This window comes from Medicago truncatula, chromosome 3 (genome assembly GCF_003473485.1).
Source record: "Medicago truncatula cultivar Jemalong A17 chromosome 3, MtrunA17r5.0-ANR, whole genome shotgun sequence".
In the NCBI taxonomy this organism is placed as follows: Eukaryota; Viridiplantae; Streptophyta; class Magnoliopsida; order Fabales; family Fabaceae; genus Medicago; species Medicago truncatula.
The window spans coordinates 29,527,243-29,552,211 of record NC_053044.1 but is presented as its reverse complement, the minus strand read 5'-3'; the positions used below and the strand labels follow the sequence as shown (position 1 = coordinate 29,552,211).

At 30.2% G+C, this 24,969-nt stretch overlaps 1 protein-coding gene across 2 annotated transcripts in view; it reads left to right on the top strand.

Annotated features, from left to right (window-relative positions):
* The first annotated feature begins 1,270 nt into the window (after positions 1-1,270).
* LOC25490950 (uncharacterized) overlaps positions 1,271-24,969 on the top strand; it is a 70,331-nt gene continuing 46,632 nt past the window's right edge. The window contains exons 1-16 of one of the 2 annotated variants that reach the window (XM_024777884.2): positions 1,271-1,495; positions 1,567-1,690; positions 6,274-9,261; positions 9,416-9,754; positions 10,315-10,963; positions 11,479-11,564; positions 12,102-12,206; positions 12,291-12,395; positions 12,736-12,802; positions 13,764-13,930; positions 14,086-14,187; positions 14,559-14,636; positions 14,729-14,860; positions 15,284-15,350; positions 15,452-15,601; positions 15,682-16,600. In XM_024777884.2, coding sequence (XP_024633652.2) covers positions 6,274-9,261; positions 9,416-9,754; positions 10,315-10,963; positions 11,479-11,564; positions 12,102-12,206; positions 12,291-12,395; positions 12,736-12,802; positions 13,764-13,930; positions 14,086-14,187; positions 14,559-14,636; positions 14,729-14,860; positions 15,284-15,350; positions 15,452-15,601; positions 15,682-16,250 — 5,604 coding nt within the window. In that variant the 5' untranslated portion in view covers positions 1,271-1,495; positions 1,567-1,690 and the 3' untranslated portion in view covers positions 16,251-16,600. Of the gene's footprint in view, positions 1,496-1,566; positions 1,691-6,273; positions 9,262-9,415; positions 9,755-10,314; positions 10,964-11,478; positions 11,565-12,101; positions 12,207-12,290; positions 12,396-12,735; positions 12,803-13,763; positions 13,931-14,085; positions 14,188-14,558; positions 14,637-14,728; positions 14,861-15,283; positions 15,351-15,451; positions 15,602-15,681; positions 16,601-24,969 lie in introns of those variants that run through there. The other variant, XM_039831303.1, reaches the window with a different exon arrangement.

Sequence of the window (24,969 nt, the reverse complement as noted above, 5' to 3'; positions counted from 1 at the left end):
AGCGCTTTGTCAACTCAACCGGAAAAAGCCTGCTATTTGCGCATCCGAGGGGCAAAGCCCTGGCATAAGCCGTCGGTTTTCTCTGACACAGCAGAGATTCCTTCAGCTTTTGGATTTTCAAACTCCCGCCTAAGCAAAAGCCACGCCATTTTACAAAAAACGAGGGGCAAAGTCCCTGTCTTTTTTGACAGTGGTTGTCCCTGGCAAATTTGCCAGGGGTTTCAAACCTTGACAAAATCCCTAGCAAAAGACCATTATTCTTGTAGTGTTGATCCAATGGTCCAAATTAATTCCTCTCATCCTCTCATTATAACTACTCCTCTTACTTGATATGCCCTATATATATATATATATATATATATATATATATATATATATATATATATATATATATATATATATATTTGTGTGTGCGCGCGTCTTTGTGAGTATACTCTCTCCATCTAAATAAATGGGTTTTTTTGTAGAAAAATATTATTCTAAAATAACTGATTTATTTCACTTTCAATTCAATATTAATCTTTTTTCTTCAATTATAACTATAATTAATACTATTTTCATTATTTCAATTTAATACAGAGCATTGCTATATCCAACGAAAATTGATTTCGTGGAATTTCACGAACATGCAATTTAATGGGTTTATGAAGAAATGAGTAAAACATGTGACGTCATCAAATTCTTGATTTTGTGGAAACCAGGCGTTTAGTAGTGCTAGCTAAGTAGCCAATTAGATTTTATTCGGGATAACTCTATTGCGTTATGTTGCACTTTACATTTATGATAATTTAGAATACACCAATACTTTACAAGAATAATTAAAACTATGGTTTAAATGTTCTTTTGGTCCCTTAAGTATTTATTTAGTATCGCTTTGGTCCCATAAGTAATAAAAGGTCCGTTTTGGTCTCTTAACTTTATTGAAAGTATCAGTTTGGTCCTTTCTGTTAATTTAATTAAAAAAAAAACGTTAAATTTTGGTCCCTTATCTTATTTAATTAGTATTAGTTTGGTCCTTTAACTTATTTAATTAGTATTAGTTTGGTCCCTAAACTTAACGTTTTTTTGAATTAAATTAACAGAAAGGATCAAACCGATACTTTAAATAAAGTTAAGGGACCTAAACGGACATTTTATTACTTACGGGACCAAAACGATACCAAATAAATACTTAAGGGACCAAAAGATCATTTAAGCCTAAAACTATTTTTTCTTTCTTTCGAACTTTATAACCAAAAATATAAGCCTCTACATCTCCATATCTTATCTTATCTTTCTGTCCTCAATTGTCAACCGAATATTACCTTATCACTAATATTCAGTGGCACTTCAATAACCAAAATGAACCTTGTTAACAAAAAAAAATTCTTAAGAGAAATAACCTCTTTTTAAGGATAAGAGAGAGAGAAAGAACTATATTTACACAAATTCACGGGAGTGTATGTATGATTCAAGAAAAGGTTTCACCAGAGTGTACACAAATTGAATTTAACGGGTTAGTTTTCTCTAAAGCATATTCAAAATGTTATACTAGTGTCTCCCTGCTCATTTTTTTCTTTCTTTCAGGCTTCTGCTTGCAATTGGAGATAGAAAGATCCATAAAGTAGTTGCATTTCATATTGAAAGAACATATGCTGGCCGCTGCTGATTTGAGAAGGGATAAGATTCTTTGTTGTGTACCAGAAGCGAGGTAATCAAGCAAGAGAATTGCTTCCCACATTTGGTTTGGCTATGCCACACGATTAATTTACTAAAATGCCCCTCGACAGTTAACTGCCGAGGAAAACTTCGACAGTAAACTACCGAGAAAAAAAAAACTTCGGCAGTTAACTGTCGAAACCTCAAACCTGTTTTTTTTTTTTTTTTTTTTTTGACAAAATCCATAAATTGTCATTAATAACAAACTTTTTTTTTTTGACAAAAACCATAAATTGTCTTTAATAATATTTATTGATTTTGAATGTTTAATCATTATTTTGGTACGTTTTAAACAATTGCAGTATTATACTTGTATATATCTTAATAAGAATAACATTTAAATCAGTGTAAAAATTAAGCATTTGAATATTGTTTTGCACATTACTTAAATACAAATAACAATAAAAAAATCGTTAAAATAATTGTGCACAACGATTTTTTTAAGGTATAATATGTTGTTATATTTTCTACATTAAAATAATTGTATACAAAGATTTTTTTTTTTATTTAAGTAGTTTGCAAAACAATATTCAAATACTTAATTTTTACACTTATTGAAATGTTTTTTGAGGACTTAAATGTTAAGCCTAAAACAAAGAAAAAGGAAATAAAAGAAGAAAATTTCGTGAAAGTTCTTTGGAAATAAAATAGGCAAAAAAAAGAAGAAGATCAAATGACTAATACAATTAAAATAATTGTGAATATTTCCGTAAAAAGGAAATAAAAGAAGAAAATTCCGTGAAAGTTCTTTGGAAATAAAATATTCACTATTGTTGAAGATCAAAGCAGTTATAACAAAAAATAAAGATTTAAAGGAGTAATACAATTAAAATAAATAAGGAAGGCAAATCAATAAAATTAAAAACGAATTATTAAGAAAAATCAATCAAAAATGATAAAGACCGCGGAATATTCTCAAAGAATAAAAAAAAAAAAAAAAAAACAGATTTGAGGTTTCCTCGGCAGTTAACTGCCAAAGTTTTTAGTTTTCCTCGGTAGTTTACTACCGAAGTTTTTCTCGGAAGTTAACTGCAGCCGGTTTCATAATTCGGCAGTTAACTGCCGAGGGGTATTTGAGTAATTTACTCGTGTGGCACAGCCATATCAAAAGTGGGAACAACAATTCTCATCAAGCAATCATATTTCATGTTGAAGTAATAAGTAATACTTGATACTCGATAACTTACTATGTGATGAAAATTGAGTAAATCACTAAATTGGTTCTGACTTTATTAATAACTCAAAATGATTTATGTCTTTGTTAAAGGTTTTTTAGATTGGTCCCTAACTCTAATAATTGTTTCGTATTTTGAATGGTAATGACTCAATGTCTTTTGAATATTATTTAGTGGTTAATGACATAATGTTTTTTGGATCTTATTTGGTACATTAGTGACTTAAAATACAAAACAATTAATAGAGTCACTGACCAATCTGATAAATATTTGACAAAGACAGAGACCATTTTGTTTTATTAATAGAGTCATGGACCAATTTAAAAATTTGGTACAAAGACACTGACCAATTTAATAATTTACTCGATGAAAATTGAAAATAAAAAGAAGGGCTTAAGACACAACCTACAAACTTTAGTTATAATTTACACACATATATATTAATTGATGACGATTAATGTCCTCGCCATTTTAAAATGAGTGTCGTATTAGTTAAAAAATTATTTTAAAATAAATGTCACTGACAGTTTTCAATGTAGAAATATTATTTTACTTTCAATTGTACCCTCTAATTTATTGAATGTACACTATTTTCAAACGTTACATCAATAGTAAATAAAGTTAGTTTAATAAAATTGTCATGTTTTTTTAACATGATTGTTACATTTCTTAATGTATGGCTAAAAACCTTAAACCATACACCCTCCGGTCACTATTATAGGCAAAATTTTGCATTTTAGATTTATTCATTAAATGATGTATGTGGTCTATAATAAAGACCATATACATCATTAATTGAATGAATCTAAAACTACTTATTTTAAAACTGAGTAACGTGTTATTAGGAAATTGTATCGTCTTTATCAACAAGTCACAAAGTATATTGTCAGGGGAATGATTGCTTGATTACATTAATGACATAAAATACAAAACAACTAATAGAGTCAAGGACCAATCTGAGAAACATTGGACAAAGACAGAGACCATTTTGTGTTATTAATAGAGTCATGGATCAATTTAAAAATTTGTTACAAAGACAGTAACCAATTTAATAATTTACTCGATGAAAATTGAAAATAAAGAGAAGGGCTTAAGACACAACCTACAAACTTTCTAGTTATAATTTACACACATATATATTAATTGATGACAATTAATGTCCTCACCATTTTAAAATGAGTGTCGTTTTAATTAATAAAAAATTGTTTTAAAATAAATGGTACTGACAGTTTTCAATGTAAAAATATTATTTTACTTTCAATTGTACCCTCTAATTTATTGAAGGTACACTATTTTCAAACATTACATCAATAGTAAATAAAATTAGTTTAATAAAATTGTCATGTTTTTTAACATGATTGTTACATTTCTTAATGTATGTCTAAAAACCTTAAACCATACACCCTCTGGTTACTTATATAGGTTAAATTTTGCATTTTAGATTTATTCATTAAATGATGTATGTGGTCTATAATAAAGATGATATACATTATTAATTGAATGAATCTAAAATGCAAACCGAGGGGTATACTACTTATTTTAAAATTGAGTAACGTGTTATTAGGAAATTGTACCGTCTTTATCAGCAAGTCACATAGTATATTGTCAGGGGAATGATTGCTTGATTACCTAACTTATCTTGAAATATGAAAAGTCAAATTTAATACACATACAAACAAATGACAATTTAATAACATTAACACACAAAACAAACATATTAATTACACTGACAACCTTTTTTAAAAAATGTAAAAAATACAAAAGGGGCTTACATACGGGAACAAAAGGAGTATAAAAATTGTACTCTAACAAATTTTCATAATTGTCCTTTTTAAAAATCATTATCTTCTCAATTTTATATGCTTGATGGTAATTTGCAAATATAAACTAATTTCCTTTTTTAATTTTTTTTTGGCTTTATCATCATAATTACGAATAACTATGAAGTGTGACTTATTCTATTTTATAACATATCTACTAACAATATATAATAATTGTATTCCATTAAATTTTCAAAATTGGCCTTTTTAAACTCATGAGTTCTTGATTTTATTATGTGCCTAATGATCATTTTGTAAATTATAAAACTAATTTGTTTCCTCTTTATTCTCATTATTATCAAATTTGCCATAAGTATAGGAAAAAAACTCTTTTATGCCATAAGTATAGCAAAGTTGTCCCTTCAAAAAAAATATAGCAAAATAGTTTATTCACATCGTTTTTTTTTAATCTCTTAATCTCACTAATTTGCATATAAAACAATCAATATAAACACTAATGTTGATATTTTTTTGACAAATTAATGTTGATATTTTTAAAATCATCATTAGTTTTTAAAATTTATGCATATCAACTTTCTCATATCTTTATATATATATATATATATATATATACACACACACACACACACTCATAATTTGATTTTTGATATATAAGCACATAAAATCTGCAATGAGTTCGGTACAAACATTCAAAGATATTTTGTATATAATTTTTTTTTTTAATAGAAGCATTATAATATTTTGAAAATAGTCACAAGATTTCAAAATTTTATCTTATCAGCTATCACATATCAGTACAGAAAAACTTTCTTCTGCATGTATAAACATATAGAATTATCAGAGTGCGGTGCAAATATTTAACAGTGTTTTAAATATAAAATAAAAATTTATTTAATATATAGATAGATAAAAATACAAACATTGTCATGTCTGGTTCAACGATTATTTCTATTTTTTAAGTAAATTTTAATAAAGTATTAATGTTGTTTTTGTTTATAATTTTAATTATTATAATATTTATATTTACAAAAAGATAGTAAAGGTCCAATATTGAACCATTTTTAAAATTTTGAAAGATTCATGTTAGACCCACTCTAAACTTGAAACCAAATAAGAAAATAGATATGGTGTGTAGACATGAGGTTATATATAGTATGGGTGAAGGAAGATAACATAGATTAAATATGTTTTTAATCTCTATAAAATCACAACTTTTTAATTTCAGTCCTGCAAAAAAGTTATTCACTTTTAGTCTTTATTTACATTTTATAAGGACTCTTTTGAGAACTAAATCCTCCCTTTAAATATATTACTCTTTTGAGAAAAACACAAGAATTAAAAAAAAATATTGTTGTATGTTAGAAAATTGTTATTGTCTTATAAGTTTACATTTTATAGGAGAGAGAATTGATTAATGTTTTCATAGAATATTTGTTACATATTGTAGAAAAATCGGTAACATAAATAAGAGTATACTGATAAAAAAATTATTTGGAAGAAAATTATTTTTAAATTTTTTTTTTGAAAGACAAAGGTCTTATATTTTGGAATGGAAGTAGTACTGTCTATTTAAATATAACTTTTGTATTTCTAACTTTTTTATCTTGAACTTGATTTAGATGGAGGGTTGCATAACTGATGTTAGGAAGACTCTTGTGGAGAAATTGTTAAACAAGGCAATAGAAAAATCACGCTATTTATTTTGTTTCACATGCATTGTTAAAGAATTCAATGAAGAAAAGGGTAAGTTGGAAGCAGAAAGAGCAACTATGAGGCAGCATTTTAAAGTGGCAACCGAAAAAGGTAAAGATATTCAATCTAATGCTGAATTTTGGGAAAAACAGGTTGACAAGCTCATTCAAGAGAACATTGAGACAAAACAGAGATATTATTTTGGATTTTGCCCTGATTGTATTTGGAGATATGAAAGGGGAGAGGAGTTGGCAACCAAGACAAAAGTGATTAAAAGTCTAATGGAAAAGGGAGAAAAATTTGAAAATATTGAAATCACACGTTGTCTTCCCGGTGTTGAGCGACATTCTTCTCAGTATTTCATTCCATTTAAAAGCAGAGAGTTGAAGTCCAAAGAGCTTTTGGATGCACTAAAAGACGACAACAACTATATGGTTGGATTGCATGGGATGGGGGGTGCTGGAAAAACAACATTGGCAAAAGAAGTAGGTAAACAACTTAGGACATTGGAGCATTTCAAATATGTTATCGATACGACAGTGTCATTTAATCTTGAGATAAAAAAGATTCAAAATGATATTGCCGGATCCTTAGGATTGGAATGGGGAGAAATAAATGAATCAGATCGACCTAAAAAGTTGTGGAGCAGATTAACAGATGGTGATAAAATTCTTGTGATCTTGGATGATGTCTGGAAAAATCTCAATTTTGATGACATAGGACTTCCAAGTAGTGATAATCATAAAGGATGCAAAGTTCTTGTAACCACACGTGAATTGAGGGTATGCGAACAAATGGAATGTAGAAAGACAATTCAACTGGAGCTCTTAACTGAAGAAGAAGCATTGATCATGTTCGAAATGTATGCCGATCTAAGCCATATTTCCTCCAAAAGTATTCTCGGTAAGGTACGTGAAATCACAACTTTATGCAAAAGATTACCAATTGCAATTGCTATTATCGCCAGAAGTTTGAAGGGAAAAAAAAGTGGTGAAGAGTGGGATGTTGCCTTGAATTGCTTAAAAAAGCCTGTGTCCATGGGAAATGTTGAAGAAGATTTGGTTGACGTTTTTAAATGTTTGAAATTTAGCTATGATTATCTGAATGATGAAAAAGCAAAGGGACTGTTCCTCTTATGTTCTGCATTCCCTGAAGATAAAGAGATTTCTGTTGAACTTCTAACTAGGCTTGGTATAGGAGTCAACCTTTTTGGGGAAGGTTATGAAAAATACAATGATGCTCGAAGTCAAGCAATTGTAGCAAAAAATAAACTCCTACATTCATGTTTACTGTTGGAAACAAAGAAAGGAGATGTGAAGATGCATGACTTGGTTCGTGAAGTAGCCCATTGGATAGCGAAGGAAAAGATTCTAGTAGTAAATTTATTTGAAAAAAATCAAAAGTCATTGGTTGAAAGGAGTAAGAATATCAAATATTTGTTCTTCCAAGGAAATCTAATGGATTTATGTTCCTCTTGGTTTGATGGCTCTAAGCTTGAGATTCTAATTGCAAACACGTCCATGGATGATTCTAAGGATGTCCCCACTTCACTTTTTGAAAATATGGCAGGGCTTCGAATTTTGAAACTATCAAATACCCCTCTATCATTACCAAAATCAATTCAGTTATTGATCAACATTCGTTCTCTATCAGTTGAATGTGTCATTTTGGGTGACATCTCTATTTTTGGAAGCCTGCAAAGTCTTGAAACTCTTGAATTGGATTATTGTGAAATTTATGAATTTTCCCCTGAAATTGCAATGTTGAAGAAACTTAGACTGTTGTCATTGAGAGATTGTAAAATTAGAAGCAATAATCCATTTGAAGTTATCCAGAGATGCCCATCACTTGAAGAATTGTACTTTAGTTATAGTTTCAATGAGTTTTGTAAGGAAATAACCTTACCTACATTGGAAAGGTATTTTCTCACTGATAATTCTCGTAATTGGAAATGGCCAGAAACAAAAAGTGTGGCTTTAGAAAGAAATCATTTATCAGAAGCAACATATAAGTATGTGATGAAAACATCATATTATCTTGATCTGATAAGAATTCAGGGATGGATAAATCTCATGCCAGAGATTGTTCCTATAGATGAAGGTATGAATGATCTAATTAAGCTTCATCTGAAAGAAATTTCACAACTACAGTACCTTGTAGACACTAAACATATTAATTCTCAAGTACCAATTGTTTTCTCCAAGTTGGTTGTACTAAATCTTGAGAGAATGGAAGCTTTGGAAGAATTATGCAATGGTCCCATCGCCTTTGACTCAACGAACAATTTAGAGAAGCTATCTATCAAGGAGTGTGAAAATTTGCGAAGCTTGTTTAAATGCAGCCTAAATCTCAGCAGTCTAAAGACTGTGGAATTAGAACAATGCTCAAAATTGGTTTCTGTTTTTGAACTATCAACTTCTCAAAGCTTGCCGCTGTTGGAGGAATTGAAAATAGTTAATTGTAAGAAATTGGAAAACATAATTGCATTTGAAAGAACAGTAACGGAGGACACAATTGAAAATAGTTGCTACTCATTGTTTCCAAAGCTGAAAGGTCTTCATATTCGTGAATGTCCCCAACTACAATTTATACTTCCAATTCTCTCTGCTCGAGACATTGAGTTCTTAGAAGTTATCAAAATAAAATGTTGTGACAAGCTGAAATACATATTTGGCCAACACCAAGATGTCAAACTCACATCACTAAAAGAGGTGGCGATTGAAGATTTGCCAAATTTCATCGACATATTTCCACCCAAAGCTTCATCCATTTCCAAAGATGGTTCTAAGCCACAAACACAACTGGACACTATCAAAAGCAATACATTCTCTATGTGTTGTTATAGATACAAACTGAAGAGTACGAAAATCCCATCTGTTTCTGAGGATCAACCACAAGACTGCTCAATCTCATTGGTAACCCTCTCTTCTTTTTTTCACTTTCTCTTTTAATAGATAACTTGTATATTTATTATAGCTTTTGTGCGTATAAAACATGAACATAAACCTGAAGATTACTTACAATTAATTTTGAGATTATTTTCATTGGGATTATATAATTACATTGCAGGAATCAAATTCATATTGTCTTGACATATGGAACTATGCTCCTAAAGTTAAAGAGATTCAAATCTCTAATGTTCCGAAGATGAAATCTGTATTTATCGTATCCAGTGCTTTAAGAATGTTGGAAACCTTCACAATTGAGAAATGTGATGAATTGAAGCAAATAATAATAGACACTGGAGATCATAATAGTACTAGTGGCAATAATTTTGGCAATGTCTTCCCAAAATTGAAAACGCTTTGGGTTGTAAATTGTGTGCAATTGGAATACATATTTGGACACTACAATCATGATCATCTTCCACCTTTCGACAAAAGATCTATGGACGGTACAATCATCAAGGTATCCCTCTTTCAAAAAAGGCAATTTTTTGAAATAACGATTTTTTTTTTTAAAAAGGGAAATGTTAATCAGTGCTCCAATCATGTATTCCTTAAAAAAAAAAATATATTCCTTAAAAAAAATGTTTCAAAAAAAACATTTTTTTCTTCACAGTTTTCTATTTTGGTAATATTTTAATTTGACATTATGCATTTTATAATTATATTTTGGGTACATTATGCAATCTTATATCATCCACTGCATATTATGTAACCAATATTACTCAAAAAAAATATCATGTAACCAACAAAGTAGTCATAAATTACAACCGGAAGTGTTGTATACGTAAAGATGATGGCCCAGGAATAATTACTGTATACATACATTTTCCCTATAAAAAAAATTATTGTATATAATATAAAATAATATGCCTTAATTTCCAGTAATTTAAGAATATAATATAAAATGATATCTTATTTAATTTTAGAAATGTTATTACCATATAATATAAAATGATATTTTTTTTTGATACTACCATTTTTAAAATAATATGCTAATATATTTTGTGCGCGTACAAATAGGAATTGAGTGGCAATGAAGAAAATGGACAACAAATGAACTTAAGTTTGGAAGACATTATGTTGATTGATCTGCCTATGATGAGGTGTCTTTTTGTGGGTCTCAAATATTCATTTGTCCTCAATAACCTTACAACGATGAGAATCGATGGATGTGAAAAATTGGAAATTGTTTTCTCCACATCTGTTTTAAGATGGCTACCACAATTGGTTAGACTAGAAGTAGAAGAATGCAAAGAGTTGAAGCATATCATTGAAGATGATTTGGAGGATAAAAATTTTCAGTCTTCAAACACATTCTTCCCAAAGCTAGAAACACTAATTGTAACAAAATGTGACAAGTTGAAATATATGTTTCCAGTCTCCATTTGTAAAGAGTTTCCTGAGCTAAAGGTTATGTTCATAAGAGAAGCAAATGAGTTAGAGGAAATATTCAAAAGTGATAAAAAAGACGAGGTTGAAGAAATATCCAAAAGTGAAGTTCAGATTCCAAATCTAAAAGCTGTAGGATTTGCCTACCTACCAAGCCTCTGCCATGCCCAGGAAGTTCATTTTCAGGCAGTGAAACATCGTTTGGTACATAGTTGTCAAAAACTCTCTCTAACTTCATGCAATATTGAAGGTGACGTTCGTAGTTGGGATTTCATGAAAGGTACACACTTGACCAAATATTGTTCATAACCATTACATGTTCGTTGTGAATATTACATATCATGCAGCAATAACAAATTTCTTCTTGTTTCTTGAACGTGTGTGTTTTACAAATGCAGACTGCTACAAAGTCCGTTAGAATATAATGACATGAATATATAGTCACTTTCTATATGAATATATATCCTTTCTCAAAGATTTCAAAAATTATATGTGATTTTAATTGCTTCTGAAATATACACATTTCTCTTATAATCTAAAACATATATATTATGATGCTGTCAATGATGTCGTAAGGTTATTTGTTTTATCTTTAATATACACATTTCTATGTCTTTTTTAATATTTAAAAATTAACTAGTTGGTTTAAAGAATATACAATTGAAGCATTTAAAGAATAAGTATTTGTAATATGTAAGAACCCATGGAAGCTTAACGATAGACAGATAAACAACTGTACATCTAGTCAACAATGTGTTACAATCTAATGATGTTATTCTATAATATTTTATATAGATGATTATTTTTTGCATTATCAATTTGACGTAATACGAATAGAGTGCGTCAAAGCAGCATCAGAACACAAGCTGACTTCTCCACAGGTGAATACAATAACCATATAAACATTATTACCAACAAATTAAGAAGTAATTTGTAGACCATGTAAAATTCCCATGGAAATTCCTCTCCAAATAATTACTTATTCCTCTCCATAGTTAGTAATGGATGCAATTAATCGCTCAAGATCACTAATGCATCTGTTCTTCACAGGAATATAATGTAATATAGTTCCATCTCATTGTGCATATGAATTAAGTGTTGTGATTTCAAAAGATGCCGAAAAACTGCTTTCAAAAGATGCTAGCTAGGCCATGCGCCTCACGCAAGGCCTCGTGCCACCCTGGACCCATATCATGTGCCTAGTGCAAGGCCACATCAGTACAGGGGGCGCCCAGAAACAACCTTTTTGATTCCTTTTCACATGTCTGTTTTCCATCATTTAGATTTCATACATGAAATTTTAAGGCATAAACACAACATAAAGCTAAAAAGAAATATTAAAGAAAATAAACTTTACTTAACCTATATTACTTATAAATATGCTGCAACTAATTTACATTTTCATGCAATGCAATTAGTTGGAGGGTTCTACATCAGAAATAACAGCAGAAGCAGCAACTGTGTCCACCATTACAGACACAAAGAATAAGCAACTTGCACAAGAAGTTGGTCCTAAACAAAAGGCATTTCCATTTCTGATTGTATTCTTTTTGACACTTAAATTGAATTATACTACAATCTTTAAACATCATTTTACATTTAAGCAGGGTATCCAGATATATGTTGAAGAAGGAAATACATCAACTCATTTAGATGTAGCAGGTTCATCATCAGGCCAGTTAGTTACTTCTGAGTGTAAAACATCTTCACATGTGAGTTTAGAGTTGTCATGTTTTTTATTCATTATTTTCCACACAGTTGCATTCCTAAGAATCAAGTTTTAAACTAGTTTTTGTGTAATTTTTGTGTTTAATCTACTGCTTTTCAATCTTGGATCTAAAGTTAAGGCAAACTGTTGTTTTGAAATTATTTTGTTTTCTACTTTTTATTAAATCTGTTGTCAAATTAAGCTCTCTGGGGCATCTGAAAATGTGTCATTTCTAGTGTAACTTTCCCAATTTTATTTTTACAAAACAAGACTCTTCCTGACTTAAACATACATATTAAGACTTAAGATATGATAATATCATTTGTTGATTTGAATCTGTGTAGGAAGATGATGATAGCCAAACAGCCATGAATTCTTTTTCCATTTCCACTAAAGAGACCAATGACCAAGGTGAAAATGCTTTGAATATATTTTTTCTATTCTTATGTTACTTCAAAATTCATCATCCTTTTGATTTTTAACTCTGTTATTTTTCAAATGATGATTCTTTGAAGAAAGTAAGCTCAAATATTGAGGAACAATTTCATAAGGATGATGATATTGATTTTTTATGTTTACTGAAGAGACCGTGTGGTTTGAAAGGATAAAAAAACTTGATTTTTTATGTTTTCATAGAACCGGGTCATAGGTGTATAATCCGGGTCAAGTGACGAACCAGGTTAAAATTGACATCTATCATAAAAATGGATAGAATCCTTCAAAATCCTGCGATTTTGCATGAATTTTACAATTTTGTGCGATTTTGATACAATTTTATTAAGATTTTGTCTATTTTTAGATTCTGCTATGGATTTAAATTGTTGATGGTAAAGTTAAGTCACAAAATCTTAAATTTTGACTAGAAATACACTAACATGCACGTCACTGTCACTTTCTATATGAATATATATCCCTTCTCAATGATTTCTAAAAATGTATGTGGTTTTAATTGCTTTTGAAATATACACATATTACTGTTGGAATAATATATATCCGTAGCTTTTTCTGTTCCTTTTAATTTCTGTCTTTTTTCTTCATTTTGAGGGTGTTGGCCTAGTCCCTCCTCTTTTGTAAATATTTTCCCCCTTTTTTTTAATAATATGTATTAGAAAGGCAGTAGAGGATGAGGGTTTCTTTGGGGTGCCAACCTAGTTGGAATGCCTAACCTTTCTCTTGGCCTTATAAAAAAAAATAATGCCGTCAATGATGTTGTAAAATTATTTATTTTATCTCTAGTGTACCCATTTTTATGTCTTTAATATTTAAAAATTAAGTAATTGGTTAATGAATATAAAACAATTGAAGCATATAAACTAGAATGGTTCTTAAAAAATTATTTCTAATGACGTGAATCTATAATATTTTTCTATAGATGGTAAACTGTTTGGAGATAAGAAATTTCTATATCGACAATTACCAGAAGAAATATTCAAAGGCCAAAATGCTTGTGATGAAAATCCAGGTGCAGAAAACAGTAAAGATTTTGCTGCTGGGAGTGAAGTTCAAAAAGCATTAGAACACCAGTTGACTTCTCCACAGGTCAATACCAATCTATTATGATACTTTTTATGGAAATAAAAATGAAAGAAACACCAAAAGTAGAGCATGGATTTGTTGAAAATGTTACTAATGTAGAGATATTCCTCTCCAAATACTTACTTATAAGATCATTAATGCATCTGTTCTTATTACAGGAGTTATTCAATGAACAATTAATGGATCGACAGTGCTTGATCAACCAACAACAGACACTTGCGGAAACTAATATTACCATCAAACCTTCTCAGGAAGAAAATGTAATATAGTACCATCTCATTATGCATATCAACTTTTGTGAATTCAATTATAACATGCTGTGATTTCGAAATATGATGAAAAACTGCTTCCAATCACCTATGGCATTCCTGCGAGCTGACCCATATACCTCATGCAAGGACCTGTGCGCCATATCATGTGCCTAGCGCAAGCCACAGCCCTGAAATGTGTGAAGAAACACCCAGTAACAAAATGCTTGTTACCTTAGACAATAAGAAAACACTTTTCCATCATTCATAGATGAGATTTTAAGGCAGGAACACAACATAAAGCTAAAATTAAATATCAAAGAAAATAAGGTTTGCTTAAAAACATGTTGCAACTAATTTACATTTTCATGCAATGCATTTAGCTGGAAGGCCCTACATCAGAAATAACAGCAGCAGCAACTGTGTCCACCATTACACATGAAGTTGTTCCTGAACAAAAGGTATTTCCATTTCCACCTATTCTTATTGTATTCTATTTGACACTTTAATAGAATTATACTACAATCTAAAGCATCATTTTACATTTAAGCAGGGTATCGAGATAAACGTTGAAGAAGGAAATACATCAGCTAATGCCAAGAAAATAACATCGTCAACTCAGTTAGATGTAGCAGGTTCATCATCGGGCCAGTTAGTTACTTCTGACTGTAAAACATCTTCACAGGTGAGTTTATCTTATGTAACCAACTTTTCAAACAAGTAGTGTTTTCATGTTTTTTATTCATTATTTTCCACGCGATTGGATTCATTTTATTCAAGTTTTAAACTAGTTTTTGTGCAATTTTTGTGTTTAGTCTACTGCTTTTCAGTCTTGTATCTAAAGTTAAGGCAAACTGTAGCTCAGAGATTATTTTGTAGTCGAATTAAGCTCTTTTATTTGTGAGTTGTGAGCTCAGAGGCAAGAGTTTGACCTTGTAACTTTAAGGGACAAGGTTCAAATCCCCTCATGGGCGTTTGAAAATGTGTCATAAGTGTTGATCCTCCTTTCCCAATTTTAATTTTAAAAAACACGACTCTTCCTTACTTAAGTACATATTAAGACTTAAAATATGATAATAATATCATTTGTTGATTTGAATCTACGTAGGAAGATGGTGATAGCCAAATAGAAATGACTTCCTTTTCCATTTCCACTACAGAGACCAATGACCAAGGTGAAAATACTTTGATTATATATTTTTTTCTATTCTTATGTTACTTCAAAATTCATCACCCTTTTAGTTTTTAACTCTATTCTTTTTTACATGTTGTTCAGGTTCTCTAAATCATGATTCTTTCAAAAGAGTAGGCTCAAATATTGAGGAACAATTTCCTAATGATGATGATATAATAGTTTCTAAATCTAAACCCTCTCCTAGCATCACATCTCTTGCTGCATATCAACTTCCTTTGGTGCCTTGTAAAGGTATTTAATTATTTGGATCTTATATTTAATTAACTTTGTTGTATTTAAGTCGGCTTAGTTATTATTTCCTATCATTTCAGAGGACCCTTGTCAAAAAGTAGAAGATTTAAGTTCCTTGCTTGTCAAAAGTGAGCTTGAGCAACTGGTCTCCAAGAATCATTTGGATTGGGGGAATTTTTATTTGTTGAATGATTTCTTTGTTAAGAATCCTTCTGTCCGTTTAAAAGACACTTCACTTAGTAATAGATACAAGGGTTGTGCCTACAATTTATTAGCTGAACTACTGAAATTCCTCAAAACTCATAGTGTGTTGGAAGTATTGGGCTCATTCCACTCTGAATTTGAGGAGTTATTACAAGATGCACGAAGGTTTGGTTTTGATAAGGATTGGTTGGATGGTGTCGAAAGGCGCACTTTGTGTCCTGATATGCAAGACTCTCAAGATGTATTAAAGAAACTATTGGATTCCAAGGAACATGTTACCAAAGAAGTTGAAGTTTTACGCTTGAAGATACGCATTTTGAGTGAACAAATGGAAGTTCTTAGTGAACATGTGGAAGTTCTTAAGCATCAATTGACATCCTCTCAAGCTATTTTGGAGAGTATCAATCAACAAGAGGTGGCTTTAAGTGCCCCTGTTGGCTATTAGACTATATTTTGTTAGCACTTTAAAGCTTTTCACTTTGGGAGCTTTTATCGACCTTGTATTCTTGATTCTTTAAATAGGAAGAAATTAGGATATATTTTGAATTTAGATTTTGTTGATGTTGATTACTCCAGGGTTCTCTTTTCCTTGTGATTTGGTGGATTTCTTTGCACTCTTTTTCCCTTGCTTAGGTTTTATCCCACTGAATTTTCCTAAGATAAGGTTTTTAATGAGGCAGATGTTGAATAACCTTAGTATTGTGACTTGGGCTTTGGTATAGTCCTCCCAGGTGTTTATGTATCTTTCATTTCTTTTTTGGATTATATTGTCTGAACTGTTTGATAAAAGAGTTACATGCACCAAGGTGATTTTTAGGTGTAATGAAATAATTTAGGCTGTTTGGATTATATAATTTAAAATATTGAATAAATAGTTCGGATTATATAATTCAAACATGGAGAAAATGAGAAATTTGGATGACACGAAAAAAGCTATTAGGTTGGGAAAAGAAAATCTTAGTTAGAAACACTTACTTCATTCTTCTTGATTTTAGTAGTCCAACCGTGACTTGCACATACATGCTATATACTTTTCATATATTTTCCCACCTCTAGACGTTCTTCACTCCCCTCCAAACTACCAAACAAAGTCATCTTAGTAGTTACTCTCTGAGGTAGTAATTGTCACATTAACAAAATAATATTTGTTCTAAAAATTTGTCACTTTTAGTTTCTAGTGTATTAGTTTAAAAACAAAGTGTAAGTTGAAGGATATTTAAAGTCTATCATTGTATTTTAGTAAAATTACTTAATGTTTGTTGAACCTTTTTCAAACCTTTTAAATAAAAAATTATTTATTAAATTAACATAATAGGCTATTTTCGTTTTTTAAATTGATAGGTTGTTCTACAGGGAGAAGAAAAAAAAGTGTCTTAGGTTGTTTTAGGGTATCAATGGAACACTAATGTTTGTTTCTTCTATCATATCCTTTACTATATTAATGAATGACATCATGTAATAGCATTGGAACCTATGATTGAATTGCACCTCTGGTCACAATATTGAGAATCAGCAAGTATCACCTTGTGTTGTGGCTATGGCGAACCAGAAGATCAGTGTGAAATCCAAAACAATCAACAAGACAAGCAAAATGAAATCTCTCAATCATGTAAAAGTACAATACAACCTGTAATAAAACTACAAAAGTACAAGTACAACTAGAACGATGCCAACGTCTATATTCTCAAAGAACATATATCTATATGACTATATCAATAAATTCATTTTAACTTAAGAATTTGGCGAAAATTCTAATATAGTGGTCGTGGACATTGAAGTCCACTATAGAAAGAAAATCATATGATAGAAATCCCCATGAAATGGTTTTGTTGATCATCCATGGAAAAGTGAAAAAAGAAGATATAAAAGAAAAAAGGGTTAAATATATTTTTAGTCCATATAAATATGTCAGTTTTTCGTTTTAGTCTCTGTACAAAATTTCTTCAACTTTTAGTCGATAAACAATTTTCCATCTTCACTTTTGGTCCCTTCTTTCAAATAAACTCATATGTAGAATTCATATTATTGAATAATTTTTTTTAGAAAAAACCATACGATTATAAAAATCTGACTGGTGCTAGTCACACCAAAAAAAAAACAAGTTACACCCCAGAATGACTAATATACCCCTAAATTGAACATAAGTAAACTTAATTTACATTAACCTAAATTGAACATAATTAAACTTAATTTACATTAACCTAGATTGAAAGTAAGTAAACTGAATTTACATTAATCTAGATTGAACATAAGTAAACTTAATTTACATTAACCTAGATTGAAAGTAAGTAAACTGAATTTACATTAACTAGATTGAACATAAGTAAACTGAATTTACATTAACCTAAATTGAACATAAGTAAACTTAATTTACATTGAACATAAGTAAACTAAATTTACATTAACCTATATTGAACATAAGTAAACTTAATTTACATTAACCTAGATTGAACGTAAGTAAACTGAATTTACATTAACCTAGATTGAACATAAGTAAACTTAATTTACATTGATATAAGTAAACCAAATTTACATTAACCTAAATTGAACATAAGTAAACTTAATTTACACTAACCCAAATTGAACATATCTCATACCAAAACAAACAATAAACAAATAGAAACTCATCGAAAATGAAATTCATGAAATTCATGAAATTCACTAACCTTTATGAATATAGTACAGATCAATAACTAAGATGTTGATTCAGATATTGGTTGCACATCTATGGTGATTTGTGGATGAAAGGGGGTAAGGGTTTCATAAAAGATGGGTTTTTAAACATTTACATGAAGAGGACAATTTTGGTATTATTGTAAAATTTTAAATAAATTTGGGTGTAACTTGTTTTTTTTGGGATGTGACTAGCACCAGTCTAAAAATCTCTCCCAAAAAAAAATTAAAATTTTTTATCAAAACATGAATTTAATGTGAATTTTTATATTTTTTACGGTTAAAAATTCATATTTAATTTGTGTTTTGTTAAAAAATTATAATTTTTTTTACAATATTCTTCACATTTTTGCACAATTTTATTAAATTATGCAAAAATTAACTTAAAAATAGGGACCAAAAGTAGTGATTGTTAATTTATAAAGACTAAAAGTTGAAGGAAAATTTTAGAGGGACTAAAACGAAAAATTGATATATTTATAAGGAATAAAAACATATTTAACCCAAGAAAAAAAAGAGCATATTTTTTTTTGAAGCAAGATGCTAAGACTCCCCAAAATATATTAACAAAAGAAAAAGATGGAACTCAATTGGTATATATGGCAAATCTGGATCGAACATAACAATCGGCATTTTCAAGACAAGGAACCCAATATCCCTATCATGGTCACAAACATCATTATTGTAGCAGTTAAGTTTAGCTCCTCTGTGATATGTTTGGAGATAGTGTTTCCACATTTTATTTTACCTTTGTTACATAGAGATTCTACACGTTTACCTTTCCTTAGAACAGTACGTCACTGTAATTTGTTATTGGATCCAGGCCATTCCTGGTGTTTAATTTTCATTACCTTAAAAAAAAAAAAGGTGGAACACAAAAGAGGAGGGGACCAAACCAAAACCTCCTCAGGGATTAATAAATCTATAATTAGGTATTCCTAACTTATCTCTAACAAAGTTGGCTCTAAAACAATTGGGAATCTCAGACCACCAAGTGAGATGATTCAGACTAAGACCTATATTAGCAAGAGAATTAGCACAACAATTGCAATCTCTATAGATATGAGTAACCAAGAAGTTCATACTTTAGATGATGTGTAGACAGTTCTCCCACCTATTCATTAGCTTCCAAGGAATGAGATAATGATTTCCGAAAGCTTTCACCATTAGAGCTGAATCACATTCCAACCAAAGAATGTTCCATTGATGTTGCGAAGCTAATTAAATTGCTCTCATTGCTCCAACTAGCTCAGCATGATAGGCACTCCCCAAGCTTGTGTTTTCAGAAAAACATAGAAGAAAATTGGCTTGGTTGTTCCTGAATATACCTCCACAAGCGGAAGTATTGGTATTTGGAGAACCATTTTGTGTTGCACTTAACCCAATTAAATATTGGAGGATTCCAAATTGCCTAATAATTATGGGAGCTTTTGGTGACGAACTTATGTTGCTTTAAACCTAAAGAGGTCTTGGACTCCAGAGGCAGCAACTTTTTCAACAATGGTGGTGAGGAGTTCGTCTGGAAGTCCGTCCATTTTTCAGATATTATTTCTCTCTTTTGTAGGAGGAAGAAGAGCGAGAGTTTTGTAAGATGGAAGACAGAAATGGAAAACTGGTTCACGAAAGGTACAGAGAAATGGGTTTTTATAAATGATGAAGGTGACTGATGAGACAAACCCTTCATTTTCCATATTCAGTAACCGCCACGTGTTTTAAAAGAGATGATAGTTTCTTGAGTTAGTGGGAAGTTGAAAATTCTGAGGGAAATAAATCCACAAAATCTTCAGAATGGATGCACTATAATGATGAGGAATGGGGATGCACGAAGGAGAGGAAGATGAAGGGTTAACAAATGAAAAGACTCCACTAAATTTGTAACTGAAAAGTGGTGGCCCACTATATCTTGAAAGTTGTATAGTAAAGGGGAAATTGAAAAGACCATTTTTGAAAATAATGATTAGCATGACGTCATTCTCCTAAGAATACATGAAGTATTTTCAAAAATGCCAATTTTTGTCTTCATATTTTTTCTAGTCGAAAATGACATTTTTAGGAGCAATTTGTTGGCCTATAATTTTTGGGAGGTAATTTGTTAGCTCTACTTCCACTTTTTAATTCACGTAACATTAGTTTTTGCTTAATATAAGATTTGATGTTTAGTCTTTCAACTTCAAATTTTCACACTTCTTTCAACAAAATATTATTTTTAGTAGTCTTAACCCTTGCAATATTGCATATGATAGACAAACCCATCTATGTTTAATTTAACCTTAAAATATTGCATACCCGGTCATCCAAGGCCATATGTATTTATTTACAACGTTTATTCATCTATGAGGAAAGGAGAAAGTTTTTTTTTTTTTTTTTGGTGAATAAGAAAGGGAAGAGTTTCCTTCAAAAAACAAAAGGGAAGTTTTTTTTCAACAATTAAATACCATTTATCGTGTTCATTACCGATACAATTTTCCATCGATTAATGCATCACATTATTCATTCCTATGCTGGAAGGAAGTGGGTCACTAATGGTGCTCATTATCGATACAAATTCCATCAATTAAAAAAACAAACAAATGAAAAAAAAAACTTTACCAATATGTTATCTTTTAATCTTCTTCAGTAAATTATTAACGTTTTCAAATATAAAAATAAAATTAAGTTTTAAAATAAATTTTCCGATTGTTTTTTCTTTTAAAAAACTTGGTCAAACTAAAGCCTATATATTGAAGAAATAATAAGTTGAGAAAGTATCGAGGCTTCCCTTGCCTGTTTAACTGTCACGAGGGAAAAACCTAAAAGCTACTGTATCTTGTTTCAATTCTAGTGTTGTGCTTTATTTGTTATTTGGCAGGTATACTCTTTTTTTTTTTCTTCCTGGATTTCAATAAACTCTACGGAATACTTTGATTTATAAAATTTTACTTCTTTGATGTGGAAATGTATGTAGTATGTATTGTACAGTTACTTTACTAAATAAAGTTTAGGAATTAGCTTTAATTTTAAGGACTTGTACTTAGTCTAATAATCCACTTGATCAGTTCTATTGCTACATTTTTGTGGGTAATCACGTACTTGACATAGTCATTGTATGCTACTTGTTGTATTCGTTGATATTGCTTCAAATGGAAAGCTGTTTTTACTATAGCTTCTCATAAAAATCCTTTTGATTAATAATTGTTTTGAAGAAAATTGTGATTTTCATTTTAAGGCTGACAAATACTATATCTTATGCTTTCTTAGGAATAATCTTTAAATTATTGAATGTCTAAAACATTTTTGTATCACTTCTCTCATTATAAGTATCACTCACTCCTTTGCATTACTATTGCATAACACTAGGTCAATTGCAACAATGGCATGCTCTTGGTGGGATGACTATGAACAAGGGTACAGAAGCTGGAAGAGTGTATGCAGCGATGCTTCTGATGATCCTGAGGTTGGTGACTACTGCAACAGTGATAGTGGTTTTGATTTTGTGTATGATAATGATTCTGATAATGACAATGACAGTGAAGATTATGAGTATGATTATAATGTCGACGATGGTGGTGAAGTTGTTGGTTACGTGTATGAGTATGACACCGAGGATGATGATTATGATGTCGAGGAAGATGATGATGAGGAAAATGATGATTATGTGAGTGATTATGATGTTGACAACAGTGGTAATGGAGGTGTTGGTTATGTGTATGAGTATAACAACAATGACGGTAATGATTATGGTGATGATTATGATGATGCTGATTATTATGATAATTATGATTATGATTATGGTTATGAGTATGATTATTGCAACAGCGAATACGATTATGGTTTTGATTATGATGATTATGAAGGATGTATCTATGATTTTATATGAAAGTGATAATAGTAGCAGGAATGACGTCAGTTCATGTTAAGGTAACAATTGCTTTTGATTATATATCCTGAGTTATGTTTATTGTTAGTATTTTTTAGTGTTCTAATGATTGACATGTTTGTTTCATTTTTTTTGACAAAATGTACTTTTGGCCTCTTAATTTTGTATAAGCAATTTCGATCCCTAGCTTTTTAAGCGATTTTAAATTATAATGGTGCAATTATCACGTATGCACAAACAATCAATAGAGTTATAAATTATAATGGAAGAATAAGGTAAAGTAACACCGAAATAAAGGAATGCATTTCGTCTTCTAGCAAACAAATAAGAAATGATAATATATTCTTTTTTTTTTTTTTAAACAAAAGATGGGATGCAGAGGGGTCTCATGCTGCAGAACCCAAATCATATATTAAGCGAAAGAAAAAAAAAAGTACAAAGAAGAGGGGGGACGAAAACCAAAACCCTCCATAAAGCAAAAGAAAACCAACACAAAATAGAAAGCAAAAAAGCAAACTAATGAGGTGAACGACTTGAGGCACCCACCTTGAATCCTTTTCCCGTCTCAGGTTGCTTCTTCTTGAGTTTCTTATTTCTAGGGACCACCAATTGAAATGGCTGACTTGCATTTTCGTTCAAATCAACAATTTCAACGTTCTGAGCCATGTTAGCCCATGATTCACTTAGAAAGTTCATCGATTGTTGGACCTCTGTATACAGGTACAATCTCTAAAACTTGCATGTCATGAATAACAGATGCACTAAAGTTTGACAAGTCTGAATTTGTCACCACAATGGAGTTACCTCCCAAAGGAATTGCAGCTGAAATTGCTTCTTCCTGGTAATAGATTCTATTTATTCATGTTAGACATTTAGTATTAGTATTTTGTTTGTTGGAAATCAAACTTCGGTTATCAAATTGTGACAATTTAATTTATCATGTTTATCTAGAGCCAACTCCATCAGTGTAAGACCTTTTTCTGAAAAAAAAAATAAAAAAAAATCTTTGATCAGTAATATATGTTTTTTTTAGGGATCACTGATATATGTTGAAAATATTTAATATATAGACATTATTTAAAAATTGTTAGATCTTACAATAGAAAAATACTATTCAATTGATACAAATATAAATCTATTTATTACTTTTGTAAACTTTGATTACAATGTTTATCTTAATATATTACCAAAAACTAAAATCCAATTAGACTAACAGAAATTTGAAGAAAAGATTATTTTAATCTATACTATATATAAACAAAATAACTCTTTTCAGTATTTTTGGCTGAATTTTTCTCTTTTAAAAAAAAATCTGCAATTTTCAATACAAATAACACATATGTAATAAATAAATAAGAATAAATTCAAATATTAAAAAAATATAACAAACACGATATGAATATATATATATATGTTTGATTTTTATTCCTTTATCATTTAAAAAGAACTAGATGAGTATATTTATACTTATTTTTTATTATCCCAATTATACTCTTAAATATCTTTTACTATAATAAAGATTTTTGTTGGTGTCATAAAAAAAATTAGATTATAATTTTTTGTTATATTGTTGGTGTTATTAAAATAGATAATCATGTAATTTGGTTTGTTATAACTAGAAAGCAACAACATTTATATTTTTAGTTTTAATCAAAATCAAAATTTCATTAAAAAAACATAGTTCATAATTTCAAATTTTAACGCAATAGAAAGAACGTACCCCATATTATAACGAATAAGATAGCTGCGATTTTTTTTTTTTGATAAGGCACAAAAAACACTAAATGTCAGGAGTAGGGGCCTGAACCCATATACACATGATCAATACACCAAAGCCGATCTAAGGCAAAACACTCTAAGCTGAGAGATAGCTACATGACACAATAAAGCCTACAAAAAGAAGGATAAAGCAAATAAAAGGAAAATAGCAAACATAAGCATTTCAAAATATTATTCTAGGCAATTACAGCGAGATAACAACAATTTCATTTTTTATAGGCTTTGGAAATTCCACTCTTGGCGCGGGTGTGAATGTGAAGGTGTGGGTCTGGATTCTAGTTGTGAAGACTTTTCCACTCAATAGAGTTGTGAGCTGTTGAGTGACAAATTAATTATGTGGTGCTAGGTAGGTATATAGGTAGGTAGTTTCTCAAATGGAAAAAAAAAAAGGGTGTAGTTTCCATGTAATACTAAATATGTATATTAGATTTATGAACCATTTGAAAGTTAATTTAGGCCTATATTATCTGAGGATCGATGATTAAACTTTGTACTTTTGATATGTTTGAATTGACTTTTCACGCTTATATTCTGTGTTTATGTTTGCTTATGTTAGCAAAATTTTTTTGGATCTTTGGATGGAATGGTCAAATCCGTTGGCACTTGGTGTCAACGAATCCTGTCTATATCTATAAGGAGTGAGTGAGATCCACATGTGGGTAACATATATTGAAAATGGATCCCACATAAAGTGATGAGATCCACATGAATTTCATCCAAATAAAAATATGAGTATTAGAAACTGTATTACTAGCATTTATTTTATATATGTGCGCGCGCGTGTGAGAGATTAATTGGTAAGAAAGTCACGATAACAAATGCTCACAACCACCTCGCAAAGTACTAAACAAATGCT